Raw genomic sequence first — 15,295 nt, 5'->3', positions numbered from 1 at the left:
TTGTTCTTTGTTTCTGTTTATTTTTAAATTCATTCACGGGATGTGGGCTCTGCTGGCTGGGCCAGCATATATTGCCCATCCCTAGTTGCCTTGAGAAGGCAGTAGTGAGCTGCCTTCTTGAACCACTGCAGTCCATGTGGTGTAGGTACACCCACAGTGATGTTAGGAAGCAAGTTCCAGGATTTTGACCCAGCGACAGTGAAGGAACGGAAGTATATTCCGAAGTCAGGATAGTGAGTGACTTGGAGGGGAACTTCCAGATGGTGGTGTTCCCATGTATCTGCTGCCTTGTCCTTCTAGATGGTAGTGGGCCATTGGTTTGGAAGGTTCTGTCACAGGAGCCTTGGTGAATTCCTGCAGTGCATCTTGTAGATGGTACACACTGCTCCTACTGTGCATTGGTGGTGGAGGGAGTGAATATTTGTGGATATGGTGCCAGTCAAGCAGACTGTTTTGTCCTGGATGATGTCAAGCTTCTTGAGTGTTGTGGGAGCTGCACTCATCCAGGCAAGTGGAAAGTATTATCATCAGACTCATGATCTGTGCCTTGGAGATGGTGGACAGGCTTTGGGGAGTCAGGAGGTGAGTTACTTGTCATAGGATTCCTAGCCTCTGACCTGCTCTTGTAGGCACTGTGTTTACATGGCTAGTCCAGTTCAGTTTCTGGCCAATGAAAACCCCCAGGGTGTTCAGTGGAGGATTCAGTAATGCTAATGCCATTGAACATCAAGGGGCGATGGTTAGATTCTCTCTTGTTGGAGATGGTCACTGCCTGACACTTGTGTGGCGTGAATGTTACTTGCCACTTGTCAACCCAACCTTGGTATTGTCCAGGTCTTGCTGCATTTGGACATGGACTGCTTCAGCATCTGAGGAGTCATGAATGGTGCTGAACATTGTGCAATCATCAGCGAACTGACCTTATGATGGAAGGAAGGTCATTGATGAAGCATCTGTAGATGGTAGAGCCAAGGACACTACCTTGAGGAACTCCTGCAGTGGTGTCCTGACAATGAGGTGATTGACATCCAACAACCACAACCATCTTCCTTTCTGCTAGGTATGACTCCAACCAGCAGAGAGTTTTCCTCCTAATTCCCATTGACTCTAGTTTTGCTAGGGCTCCTTGATGTCATACTTGGTCAAACGCGGCCTTGATATCAAGGGCAGTCATTCTCACCTTGCCTTGGGAGTTGAGCTCTTTTGTCCATGTTTGAACCAAGGCTGTAATGAGGTCAGGAGCTGAGTGGCCCTGGTGGAATCCAAACTAGGCATCAGTGAGCAGGTTATTGCTAAGCACGTGCCACTTGACAGCACTGTTGATGACCCCTTCCATTACTTTACTACTGATTATGGAAAGTAGACTGATGGGGCGGTAATTGGCTGGGTTGAATTTGTCTTGCTTTTTGTGTACAGGACATACCTGGGCAATTTTCCACATGGCTGGGTAGATGCCAGTGTTGTAGCTGTACTGGAACAGCTTGGCTCGGGGCGCGGCAAGTTCTGGAACACAAGTCTTCAGTACTATTGCTGGAATATTGTCAGGGCCCATAGCCTTTGCAGTATCCAGTGCCTTCCGCCGTTTCTTGATATCATGTGGAGTGAATCGAATTGGTTGAAGAATGGCTTCTGTGATGCTAGGAACCTCCAGAGGAGGCTGAGATGGATCACTCACTTGGCACTACTGGCTGCAGATTGTAGCAAATGCTTCAGCCTTATCTTTTCCACTCGTGCTGGGCTCCTCCATCATTGAGGATTGGGATATTTGTGGAGCCTCCTCCTGCAGTGAGTTGTTTAATTGTCCACCGCCATTCACGAGTGGATGTGGCAGGACTGGAGAGCTTAGATCTGATCCATTGGTTGTGGAATCGATTAGCTCTGTCTATCACTTGCTGCTTATGCTGTTTGATATGCAAGTAGTCCTGTGTTATAGCTTTAAAGATTGACACCTCATTTTTAGGTAAGCCTGGTGCTGCTCCTAGCAAGCTCTCCTGCACTCTTCATTGAACCAGAGTTGATCCCCTGGCTTGATGGTAATGGTAGAGTGGGGGATATGCCAGGCCATGAGGTGCCAGATTGTGTTTGAGTACAATTCTGCTGCTGCTGATAGCCCACAGTGTCTCATGGATGCCCAGTCTTGAGCTGTTCGAAATCTATCCCATTTAGCACAGTGGTAGTGCCACACAACACGATGGAGGGTATCCTCAATGTGAAGCCAGGACTTCGTCTCCACAATGACTGTGTGATGGTCGCTCCTATCAATACTGTCATGCACACATACATCTGCGGCGGGTAGGTTGGTGAGGATGAGATTGATTATGTTTTTTCCACTTGTTGGTTGCCTCGCCACCTGTTGCAGAGCCAATCTAGCAGCTATGTCCTTTAGGACTCGGCCAGCTCGGTCAGTAGTGATGCTACTGAGCCACTGTTGGTGTTGCAACTTGTACTCTGGGTGGGGGACTTCATTCTGTGCCCTTGCCACCCTCAGTGCTTTCTCCAAGTGGTGTTCAACATGGAGGAGCACTGATTCATCAGCTGAGGGAGGGCAGTATGTGGTAATCAGCAGATTTCCTTGCCCATGTTTGACTTGATGCCATGAGACTTCAGGGGGTCTGGAGTCAGGAGGGCAACTCCCTCCTGACTGTCTGTATACCACTGTGTCGCCACCTCTGCTGGGTCTGTCCTGTCGGTGGGACAGGACATACCCAGGGTTGATGATGGTGGTGTCTGGGACATTATCGGTAAGATATGATTCTGTGAGGATGTGTATGTCAGGCTGTTGCTTGCCTAGTCTGTGAGACAGCTCTCCCAATTTTGGCACTGGCCCCCCAATGTTAGTAAGGAGGGCTTTGCAGGATCGACAGGGCTGATATTGCTCTTGTTGTTTCTGGTGCCTAGGTTGATGCCGGGTGGGGTCTGTCCGGTTTTATTCCGGACTTGTTAGTCTGCTTTAATCACCTGGAACGATTAGACAAGGGAAAGAAGCTGTTTTTGAGGCTAATTTACCTCAAGTATTTCATGGGATGAATGAAATTTGTCTGGAGCCATCCTTTGATTAAAGAATTTCAACACATAGAGAACATCAATTTGAGGGAAAATTTGGCTTTGTGTATAAATGTAATAGGAGCAGGAGTAGACCACAAGGCTCCTCAAGCCTGCTTTGCCATTCAGTACAATCATGGCTGATCTTCGGCTTCAACTCCATTTTCCTGCGTGCCCCCCCCCATATCCTTTGATTCCCTGAGACCAACAATCTTTCTGTCTCAGTCTTGAACATACTCACCATTGGGTAATCCACAACGCTCTGGGGTAGAGAATTCCAACGATTCACAACCCTCTGAGTGAAAAAATGTTTCCTCATCTTAGTCCTAAATGATTGGCCCTTTACCCTGACACTATGATCCATGTTCTAGATTCTCCAGCCAAGGGAAACAATATCTCTGTGTTTACTCTGTCTAGCCCCTTCAGAATCTTGCATGTTGCAATGAGATCACTTCTCATTCTTTCAAACTCCAGAGCTTGTAGGCCCAATTTACTCAGCCTCTCATCATAGGACAACCCCCTCAAGCCAGGGACCAATCTAGTGAACTTTTGCTGCCTTTAATGTAAATATATCTATCCGTCGATATGGAGCCCAAAACTGAGCGCAGTTTTCCAGGGGTGATCTCACCAAAGCTAAACAATTGCAGCAAGACTTACTTATTTTTTTACTTCACTCCTGTTGCAATTAAGGTCAACATGCCAATTGCTTTCCTAATTGCATGCTGTATCAGCATGATAACTTTGTGTTCCTTGAAATTTAATAGTAGCTTACGGCATGGAAGGAGGTCATTTGGCCCATCATACCAGTACTGGCTCTTTGAATTTGCATGTTCAACTCCTGCCCCAATGCCTCAGTTGGTGAATGGAGCGAGTGAGTCAATCAGGGCAGGGAGGTTCCAGTGTTCACCCCTGGCCTGCGCTGAATAAATTTTGATAATTGTTCACCAGACCCCTGAAGTCTTCTGGAGTTGGCCTCAGTACCCTGGTGTGGGAAGGGCTTTTCTGCTCATTACTGTAAGTCCCTAACAGTTTGAAAATGCTGATTTAGTGCTGTGAAAATCTGCCTAAGGTGTGGGTAATATGACAAGACTGGACCATCCCAACCTTCGCCTGGCTGGCTTTTCACCTTCCATAAGATAGAGGCCATCCAGAACTCTGCTGCCCTTGTCGTAACTTGCACCAAGTCCCATTCACCTATCACTCCTGTGCTTGTTGACCTACATTGGCTCCCGGTCCAGCAACACTTTGATTACTAGCTTAGTAATATAAGCACCATGCTATTGTACCTCAAATGCTTTTGAACTCTTGGTTCTTCTCTCGCACTGTCTAGCCAGTTCAAAGCGTGCGCTCACCGCTGTTCCTGGCATTCCTGGGGGGACCCGTGCTGGAGCTGGAAAAATTGGTCGGATGATTGCTGAGGAAGTTATGGAACTACAAAGGTAACTTGTTTATCATTGGCATACTCGAGGAGATTAAATAGCATTATACAATTCACTGTTCTGTGCCTTGACTAAGTCTCTAGCTCATTGCTTCATTCATTAGAAAATTGTGAAAAATATTTGCAGATTTCGAAACCTTGACCACCTGTATATTAGGTCAGCATTACACCCATTTCATACAGCAACGCATAGCCATGACTTAGTGGGTAACACACACCCCTGTGTCAGAAGGTTGTGGACTCAAGTCCCACTTCAGACACCTGTGCACAGAAACCAGGCTGATGCCCTCAGTGCCAGAGTCTTTGATATGAGACGTTAACCAAGGCCCCTTTTGCATACCTGAATGATCCCATGACACCGTTTCGAAGAATAGCAGAGGAGTTCTCCCTATTGCCCTGGCCAACACTTATCCCTCAATCATTAAAAACTGAAAAACTGGTCATTATCACAGTACTGTTTGTGGGAGCTTGCTGTGTGCAAAATTGGTCGCCATATTTCCTAAATTACAACAGTGACTTCATTTCAAACTGAAACGATTTAATTGCTGTAAAGTGCTTCGGGACATCCCTGAGGTTGTGCAAGGTGCTATAGAAATAGATGGCCTTTCTTCTTTTATATCAGCAATGGCTAAGAGGAGATTGAATTGAGGTATTCAAAGTTATGAGTTTTTTTTTTGATAGAGTGATGGAGATAACCAGGGGACACAAATTTAAGGTAATTGGCAAAAGAACCAGAGGGAGGAGAGGAAGATATTTATTTACGCTGCGAGTTGTTGTGATCTGGAATGTGTTGCCTGCAAGGGCAGTGGAAGCAGATTCAGTCATAACTTTCAAAAGGGAATTGGATAAATACTTGAAAAATTTGCAGTGCAATAATCTTTTAATTGAAATCAATTAAACCAAATCAAACAAATTGGGATAAATCAGGCACAGCCCCTAATTCAGGTCAGCTGTAAAACCAAGAACAATTTGCAGTGCAATGGGGTAAGCGCAGAGGAGCGGGGCTAATTGGATAGCTAATTTCAATGGGCTTACATAAGGATGATGGGCCAAATGGAGTCCTTTTGTGCTATTTGGCTCGATGATTCCATTCTATTTTTTTACCTTTTGGTGTATTCCTGTTCCTGTGTGTTTACCATAATGGTTAGTTTGCAACCTTGGTGCCTCAGTTGAGCTTCCACTCTCATATTTGAGCCATCGCCAAGATCGCAAAATTCTACCTCAGTAACGCTGCCCGACTTTGTCCCATTGTCTGCACGTGCTGCTGAAACTCTCATTTACGGCTTCGTTATCTCTAGACTTCACTATTCTAATGGACTCCTGGCTGGCCACCCATATTCTACCCTCAGTAAACTTGAGGTCATCCAAAACTCTGCTACTGTGTCTTAACTCACACCGAGTCCCAAATCCCTATCACTGTGTGCTCACTGGCGTACATTGGCTCCTGGTTAAGCAACATCTTCACTTTAAAGTTCTTAACATGTTTTGAAATCCCTCCATGGCCTGACTGCTCTCTATCTCCTCCAGCCCCAAAACCCTCTGAGGTATCTGCACTCCACCGATTCTGGCCTCTCGTGCATCCCTGAGTTTAATCGCTGCGCCATTGGTGGCCGTGCCTTCAGTTGCCAAAGCCCCAAGCTCTGGAATATCCTCCCTAAATCTCTCTGCCTCTGTATCTCCCTTTCCTTCTTTTGGTCACCTGACCAAGTGTCTGCTTATGTGGCTCAGTGTCATGTTTTGTTTTATAATATTCCTGCGGAGCACCTTGGGACATTTCATTACAGCAAAGGTGCTATATAAATATAAGTTGTTATTGTTGTAATGTGACTTTGTATTTGACAGGATTAGAGGATCCTCCCCTTCAAGCTGCAGTTCTAGCCCACTTAACATCACCAGTACGCCACCTCCTGACACATCATCTCCAGGGGGAAAGAAGGTAAGAAATTCTTCTGGTTCTTGAGCTGGTTCCATCAATGTCCCCAGTCCATTTAAGTCACTAATAGTGAACAAGTGATGGTAGCCATTGCTATTTTTACTCTCTCCACAGGATGGCGGTGTTGCCTCTAAAAACAATAGCAAGAATTGCTCCAGAGGTGACACTCAGCTACTTCCAATTCACAGCCAAAAGACATCCCATAACCTCCAGCTACCAGTGAGCTTGAGATTCAGTAGTAGTAAATTAGCACTCTTGCCTGTAGCGTACCCTTACTTTAAGTGCAGCACTTACTGAGGGAGTGCTGCACTGTCAGAGATGCTGTCTTTCAGATGAAATGTTAAACTGAGATCCCGTCTGCCCTCTAGGGTGGACATAAAATATCCCATGACGCTGTTTCGAAGAAGGGCAGTGGAGTTATTCTTGCTGTACTGACTAATTTTTACTCCCAAATCAACATCACAAAAACAGGTGATCTGTTCATTATAAATTTGCTTCTCGTGAGATCTTGCTGTGTGCAGATTGGCTGCTACATTCCTTACATTACAACAATTATTACAACTCAAAAGTATTTCATTGGCTGCAGAGCACTTTGGGACTTCCTTTGGTCATGAAAGATGCAACGTAAATGTAAGTCTTTTTTTATTGAAATGATATAACACAGGAGGCCATCTGGCCTATTGTGCCTGTGCTGGTTCTTTGAAAGAGTTAACAAATTAGCCTCACTCCCTCTGCTTTTTCCCCATAGTGCTGTAATTTTTTTCCCCTGTATATTTTTCCAGCATCCCCTCTAACTTGCCATCCATGATGCATAGATGATTTGTTGCTTTATTTACAAAAATTGTGAAGTTGCCTCTCACAACTTAGATGTCATACTTTGAATGTCACACGTAAAAGTGATCGTTATTATCATGTCCTTTACATATGGAATAAACCTTGAAGACACTGCGCCCATGTCAAACTTCCATTTCATAAAGAAAATAAATAATTGCCGAATGCAATCTTGAACGCATGTTAAATCAAGCGAATTAAATCAAGAATGAGTCAAAGACGATTTGGGTCACAGAAGACTGAAGGAAATTTTAATGCAGTGATTCTACAGCAGAGTTGCTCAATAATTTAGCCATTAGCCACTTGTGGCTATTTGGGAGTGTGGATGTTGCTAATTGCATTTTTGATTAGCGAATTAAAAATTGAGTAATCGTCACCTTTCGTGATGTGAACTCAATTTGCCCATACTTGCACTTTAATAACTCTATCCCTTTGTTGGTAAAATTGGGTAAGATGAAGAGAAGAGTGTGTGAGAGTTCGTTTGATCTTCTTGGTGGCATTACTTCCTCAGTCACTAAACGGTGGGAGATGCTTGTCAAGTAAATATTCACAAATGTCAAGTACATTTACCCTAGACTGTGTGAAATTAGTTCATCTGTTTAAAACAGTGTTGCCAAAGCTGTGTGCATCATAATAGATGTGCATCAATATAGACCGGCACCCACCAGGGATCATATATGATCTTCTGGGAAAGAATACCGGACAGAACCCCAGGCAATTTAGGGGAGTGAGTGGTTCTCAAACTGGGGTCCTTTGAGAGTTTGCGGGGATGGGGAGGATTCTGCAAACTAAACCACCCCTATCTCTCATTTCATAAGAAACAGGAAAATGTTTCAATAATGATGGAGTTAAATGTTATTAATACTAATAATAACGCCTCTTTTATCCGTCCCTCCCTCACCCCCAGCCACTCACCTCAACCAACCTCAATATACACCACCTTTATGTGCATTGATTAGTTGGAATCATACTTTAGAATCAGCTGAGGTTTTAACCAATGGAAACAACACTGGAGTGCTATCTATCAATAATTAATTTTTAACTATTAGAATGTATAAAACATGCACACACGCACAGACACAAATCCTTAATACATGTTTTTCCAAAAATCCATTTTTCTGGTTGGAGAGCCATCAGTCACCTACAAGTTTCATTGTCAAAGATCACACTCGTGATAGACTCTGCAGTGAGAAGCTGACACATCCATCTCACTGATATCTTTAAGCAAGTAGCGCTTTTTTAAAAGTGTTCTTAAAATGTCCGGCGAGGTCGGAGGCACTGCTGGACCTGGTTCTTGGGAATGAGGTTGGCCAAGTGGATCAGATATCGTTAAGAGAACATTTATGGCACAGTGATCATTCTTTCATAAGGTTTAGGTTGGCTATGGAAAAGGACAAAGAACAATCTAGAGAAAGAATAATTAACTGGGGGAAAGCCAACTTCAATGGGATAGGGGTGGAGCTGAGCCGAATAAATTGGAATAAAAGGCTGGCAGGAAAAATGGTAGCTGGTAAATGGGCTACCTTTTAAAGAAGAGAGAGTTCAGGCACAGTCAAGATACATTCCTTCGAAGGGAAAGGTGAGGCAAACAAATCCAGAGCTCCCTGGACACCAGAAAAAGAGATTAAGATAAAGAAGGAAAAGTATGCTTATGTCAGATGCATAATACAATGGAGAACCAGACTGAATATAGAAGGTTCAGAGGAGAAGTGAAAACGCAAATAAGAGAAGCAAAAAGAGCATGAAAAGAGACTGGCAGCTAACATAAAAGTGAATCCCAAAGTCGTCTTTATTGGCATATAAATAGTAAAAGGTGGTAACAGGAGGAGTAGGGCTGAATAGGGACCAAGAAAGAGATATACGCACAGAATATAGATGAGGTACTAAATGAATACTTTGCACCTCCTTTACCAAGGAAGAAGGTGCTACCCAGGCCACAGTGAGAGAGGAAGTAATTCAGCCACTATAAAGGACACAGATAGTTTGGTGGAATGGGTGGATGAGTGGCAGATGAAATTCAATGCAGAGAAGTGTGAAGTGTTTCATTTTAGTGGGAGGAACATGGAGAGACAATATAAAGTAAAAGGTACAACTCTAACGGGATTGCAGGAGCAGAGAGACCTGGGTGTGTATGTGCATAAGTCATTGAAGGTGACTGGACAGGTGGAGAGAGCAGTTAATGAAGCATACAATGTCCAAGGCTTTATTAATAGGGGCATAGAGTACAAGAGCAAGGAGGTTATGATGAACTTGTATAAGACATTAATTTGGCCTCAGCTGGAGTATTGTGCGAAAGTTCTGGGTGCCGCACTTTAGGAAGGATGTGAATGCATTGCAGAGAGTGCAGAGAAGATTCACGAGAATGATTCCAGGAATGAATAACTTCAGGTATGAAGATAGATTGGAGAAGTTGGGACTGTTTTCCTTGGAGAAAAGAGTGAGAGGAGATTTGGCCGAGATATTCAAAATCATGAGGAGTCTGGACGGAGTAGTTGGGCGAAATTGTTCCCACTCATGAAAGGATCAAGAACGAGAGGGCAGATTTAAAGTAATTGGCGAAGAAGCAAAAGCAACATGAGAAAAAAACTCATTCATGCAGTTAATGGCAAAGGTCTGAAATGCACTGCCTGAGAGTGTATTGGAGGCTAGGTCAATTGAAGCATTCAAAAGGGAATTAGACTATTATCTGAAAAGGAAGAATGTGCAAGATTACAGGGAGAATGGCACTAAGTGAATTGGAGAACTGATGCAGACATGATGGGCCAAATGGCCTCCTGCACTGTAACAATTCTGGGATTCTGTGAAAATATACAGCACTTTCATGTCATGAGTATTTTATAGTGTTGTAACTTAAATGGCGATAGAGTGACCCATCGTTATTAATCGATCTGTTAAGGAATCCTTCAAACAAACAAAAAAGTTTGAGAACCACTGAATTAGGGGGAAATAAATCTGGGAAACCAGCCAAGATCACTCCAGCCCTGATTAATGTATTTTGTCAAAGTTGATGTCCATTTCAGTGAGATACAGATCCAGCTCCCTCATGAAGTAATTCTGCAACCTAGTCCAAACGCTAGGTGGCAGCCTGTACCAGAGATCTGCTATTCTCTGGGAAAAGAACCACCTTCTGACATTGAATCTAGATCTGTCCTTAAACAAGCTGAAAATTGAATCGCATGCATTAAGTATGCGATATACGCATAAGCTGTTTTTGTTGTACATGGTATAGTTAAAGGGTGAGTCAGTGCTAGTGGGACTGTGTTTACAGTTGTATCTGGTTTATTCTTTGAGTTTGGTGCTGATGTTGTTCTTTGTCTCTCTCTAGATTCTGAATGGTGGCACGTCAGACACGGCCAATGCAGGAGTATTGCCCGGGCAGGTGACAGACAGCACTGGTTATCCATACACTGATGGCAGCTCTCTACTTAGTAAGTGTTGCTGTTTTTGGTATCAATGGCAAATCATATCAGTTTCCCCAGGTTCACAACCTGTATCCTTCACTGAATACTTGATGAGTGGCAGTGTAAAGTATGGTCAAATCATAGAAATTTCAGCACAGGAGAAAGCCCATTGTGCCTGTGTTGGTACTAGCTGTCTTTATAAAGCTCTGGTTAGGCTACAAATAGAATACAAATAAAATATTGCATCCAGTTCTGGTCACCATGCTTTTTAAGAAGAATGTGAGGGTCCTTGAGAGGGTACAGAGGAGAGTTACCAGAATGCCTCCAGGGCTGAGGAATTTCTGCTATAAAATCAGGTTGGAGAAGCTCTTTTTCTTTGAGCAAAGAAGATTAAAGGGAGAACTGATAGAGGGTACAAGATTAGGACAGGTTTAGATAAGGTAGACAAAGAAAAACTTCTCATTAGCTGATGGACATGGAGTAGGGCACACAGATCTTAAGGTTTTGGGGAATAGTTGCAGGGGGGAAGGGTGGAAGACCCTTTTTTTAATGTAGCGAGTTAATGACCTGGAACTCGCTGCCTACAAAGGTGGCAGAAGCAGAGACGAAGAATGATTTCAGAAGGAAAATAAACTTGTAGGGTTACAGGTGTAGAGCAATGGAATGGGACTGACTGGATTACTCTACAGAGAGCTGGCATGGACTTGATGGGCCTAATGGCCTCCTGTGCTCTAATGTATCTTTGATTCTAATGCACTTCTATTTCCTTGTCACATCCCATCGTGTCGTTTTACATTCTTCCTTCCACAACATAGTTGAAACAAATAGCAGATGTGTACTGAAGAGGAAACTGGATAAAAACAAGGGAAAAAGGAATAGATGGCTCTGCTGATGGGATGAGATGAAGAGGGGCGGGACCCATTGGGCCCAAAGACCTGTTTCTTTGCTGTCGGAGGGGCAGTACTGAGGGAGTGCTGCTGTGTCCAAAGTGCCATCTTTCACATGAAACGTTGAACCAAACCTCTGTTTGCCCTCTCAGGCTACTGCTTTTTCTACATTCCAACAGTGACTCCACTTAAAGGTTCTTCGTTGGCTGTAAAGTTCTTTGGGATGTCCTGAGGCTGTGGAAGGTGCTGGGCACATCTTTTTTCTTTAAGGCCTCCATTGTCCTCCCTCCCACAATATTAGTTACTCAACATGCCCACCCTTTCAACACCGGGCCTTCCCAAGCAATCAGAAAGCCACCGTTACACAATTGGACAATTCTTGACTGACAGTCAAACAGCTTTCTCAACCCCCACCCAAACTGCCGTTTTTTAAACCAATAAACAAGACTGTTCCAAGGATGAGAAATAAAATCCACCACCTTTTTTTCAGTGGCCTTATGATTTTTATCTCATATTCTGTTTGCACCTGTGTTTCACAGATAAGTCGTTCATTCCCGGAGACTTCCAAGTAACCCTGAAAGTTTTTGAACCCTTGATTAGAACTCTGAGATGAGTCCTCTGACAAGGACTAAGCAAAATTGGAAGTAATGTGGGAGAGAGCAAGTGAAAAAAGCAAGCTTGTGCCGGTGACCTTTTACTTTGCTCAGAGTAGGCTCAAGGGGCTAAATGGCCCACTGCTGTTCTCATTGTAGAACAGAGTTGAGGGGCTGAATGGCCTACCCCTGCTCCCACTAAAGAACACTCTCTTATTTTCCAATTCCCATGTTCTGGTGATGGGCTGCACCCAAGACATTAATCTGTCTTTCTGTGTGTGCTGTCCAACCTGTTCTATACTTGCTGCATTTTCCTTTTTTATTCAATATAGGATTACCTGCAAGTCAGATGATGTCACATGAAAAGTGCATATTTTAACTGTGGAATCTTAATGGTTTGCTTTACTAATGGTGCAGGAGCTTAGTTTTATAAGGGATGATTCATGGTTTGTGGAAATAATTACGTATTCAGCCAAAGCCTGTGATTCAAGCTTTTGACGTAGTTAATACTGAATGGTCCATTTAATTTGAGGCACTCAACAGTAATCCAGCTGACTGCTTGTAATAAAGGCTGTAGAGTCTCAATATCCAGCTAACAGGAGCTATCTGACAGATTCTTGTAAGGGGATACTCACTCCTCAGGCTTTTCACACTTACTAATTCTGCAATTATTGCATGTACTGGCCTGGATTTTGCAGTGGTAATGACAACAAAATTGTGAGCGTTCTCTGTTATTACTCCACTGAAACTAATGACGCACATGCGCAGAATAAGATGGAAATGCAGAAGTTGCTGCCAGTGAGTCTGTGCTCCTCCACAGTGTGCATTGTTGAAGCTCCCCCAGACTACAATCAATGGGAAATCTTATGAATTGACTAAATCTTCCACTCTTGCACTATTAGTCTTGCTTTGAAAACACTTGAAGGTTATACCTTGTCGAATGAAGTGATGGATTTTGAACGGCAAAGTAACTTCACAATTACTGCTAAACACCTTCACTGGCCCTGAAAAGCTAATTTTATATTAGTCAAATATCAACATTTTTTAAAAACATATTTACCTCAATTTTCTCTTTATCTTAATCCAATCGCAATTATATCTTTTGCTATCTGAAAATGTAAATTAAGACTGAAGGATATTTAATGCTTTTAACTTCCTGACTTGCTGCCTGTGTGAATACTTCAATATGATTGACCGTTTTCCCTGTTTGGTGGTATCACCACTGCTGCATGCCTGGAGAGAGATCCCCTTGACTTGAGAAAGGGGAATTCCACACTACTGTGATCGCTAGATCATGGTAGGATGCTTTCTTCAACGTCAGCGGCAAACGCCCTTACTTCCCTACCAAACGTGAAATCCAAGTGAATAACAGGCATGTCTGGCATATTCATTGGATAGGTCTCAGCTAGAGTATTGCGTCCAATTCTGGACGCTGCACTTTAGGGAGGATGTCAAGGCCTAGGAAGGGGTGCAGAGATTTACTGGAATGGTATCAGCAATGAAGGACTTCAGTTATTTGGAAAAATTGGAGACGCTGAGGTCAGTCCCCTTGGAGCAGAAAAGATTAATAGGGGGATTCAGGATCATGAAGGATTTTGATAAAGTCAGAAAAGAAAAGCTGTTTCCACTGGTAGGAGAGTTAGTAACCAAAAAACACAGATTTAAAATCATTGGCAAAAGAACCAGAGGTTAGAAGAGGGGAATTATTTTTGCTTGGAGAGTTCTTATGATCTGGAATGTTTTGCCTGAAAGTAACTTTCAGAAGGGAATTGGATAAATACTTGAAGGGGAAACATTTACAGGGCTATTGGAAAGAGCAGGGAAGTGGGATTAATTGGATAGCTCGTTCAAAGAGCCAGCAGAAGCAGAATGGGCTGAATGGCCCCCTTTGCTGTTACCCATATTAGCTGATATCGTTAATAGTTCTGTGTCTTCCGGTATTGTCTTTGTCTCCTTTTAAGTCTGCCATCAGCACCTCTCGCCTCAAAAAAGCCTTTGACCTCACCATCCTTGCAAATCTCCAACCTCGCTTTCCTCTCCAAAGACCTTGAGCATGTTGTTACCTCCAAAATCTGTGCCCACCTTTCCCAGTATTCCATGTTTGAATTCCTCTAATCAGATTTCTGCCCCTGCTGTAGCTCTTATCAAAGTCACAAGTGATATCCTGTGACTGTGACAAAGGTGAACTTTCCCTCCTCATTCTCCTTTACCTGTCTGTAGCCTTAGACATGGTTAACCACACCATCTTCCTCCAAAGCCTCTCCATTGTCATCCAGCTAGTTCCATTTTTATCTATCTAACCACAGCCACAGAATCACTTGCAATGGCTTCTCTTCCCACTCCCACTCTGTTATCTCTGGTGTTCCCCAATGATCTATCCTTGACCCCTCCTATTTCTCATCTACATGCTGCCCCTCGACGACATAATTCGAAGGCACAGAATTAGTTTTCACATGTAAGCTAAGGACATCCAGCTCTACCTGTCCACTACCGCTCTTGACTCCTCAAACTGTTGCTAATTAATCAGACTGCTTATCCAATATCCAGTACTGGATGAGCAGAAATTTCTTCCAATTAAATATTAGGAAGACTGAAACCATTGTTTTTCACCCCTTATCTCAACTTCGCCCCTTATCTCAGTTCATCTGCTGCTGGAACCCTCATTCGTTGTTAGCTTTACTCTTATTGACCCAATGCATTTTTGGCTGGTTTCCCATATTCTACCCTTTGTAAACTTGAAGTCATTCAAAGCTCTGTTTCCTGTGTCTTAACTCACTGTCCAGTTTACCTATTACCCCTATGGTCTCTGAACCACATTGGCTCCTGGTCAAGAAACGCCTTAATTTTAAAATTCTCATCCTTGTTTCAAAATCGCTCCATAGTCTGTCAATCACTCCATTGGCAGCAGTGCCTTCAGCTGCCTAGGCCCTAAGCTCTGCAATTCCCTAGATGCCTCTCCGTGTCTACTTCACTTTCCTCCTTTAAGATGCCCTTTAACACCTATGACCAAGTTTTTGGTCATCTGACCAATATATTCTTAAGTGGCTTTTTGTCATACTTTATAATGCTCCTATGAAGCACCTTTTATTACGTTCAAGGCACAATATAAGTTGTTAAAAGATTCAAACACTCAACACATTTAATAAATTCTTAAGGTATAAGCAGCATGA

General features: G+C 43.3%; 1 protein-coding gene across 3 annotated transcripts in view; it reads left to right on the top strand.

The window, feature by feature from the left end:
- Nucleotides 1–15,295, top strand: part of LOC121283020 (aryl hydrocarbon receptor nuclear translocator-like protein 1) — a 54,299-nt gene that overhangs the window by 37,827 nt on the left and 1,177 nt on the right. For all 3 annotated transcript variants that reach the window (XM_041196928.1, XM_041196927.1, XM_041196929.1), the window contains 3 exons: nucleotides 4,373–4,481; nucleotides 6,323–6,416; nucleotides 10,570–10,672. In XM_041196928.1, coding sequence (XP_041052862.1) covers nucleotides 4,373–4,481; nucleotides 6,323–6,416; nucleotides 10,570–10,672 — 306 coding nt within the window. The remainder of the gene's footprint in view (nucleotides 1–4,372; nucleotides 4,482–6,322; nucleotides 6,417–10,569; nucleotides 10,673–15,295) is intronic.

This window comes from Carcharodon carcharias, chromosome 10 (assembly GCF_017639515.1).
Source record: "Carcharodon carcharias isolate sCarCar2 chromosome 10, sCarCar2.pri, whole genome shotgun sequence".
Taxonomy (NCBI): domain Eukaryota; kingdom Metazoa; phylum Chordata; class Chondrichthyes; order Lamniformes; family Lamnidae; genus Carcharodon; species Carcharodon carcharias.
The sequence above is the reverse complement of the archived record's forward strand: the minus strand, read 5'-3'. Positions and strand labels throughout refer to the sequence as shown.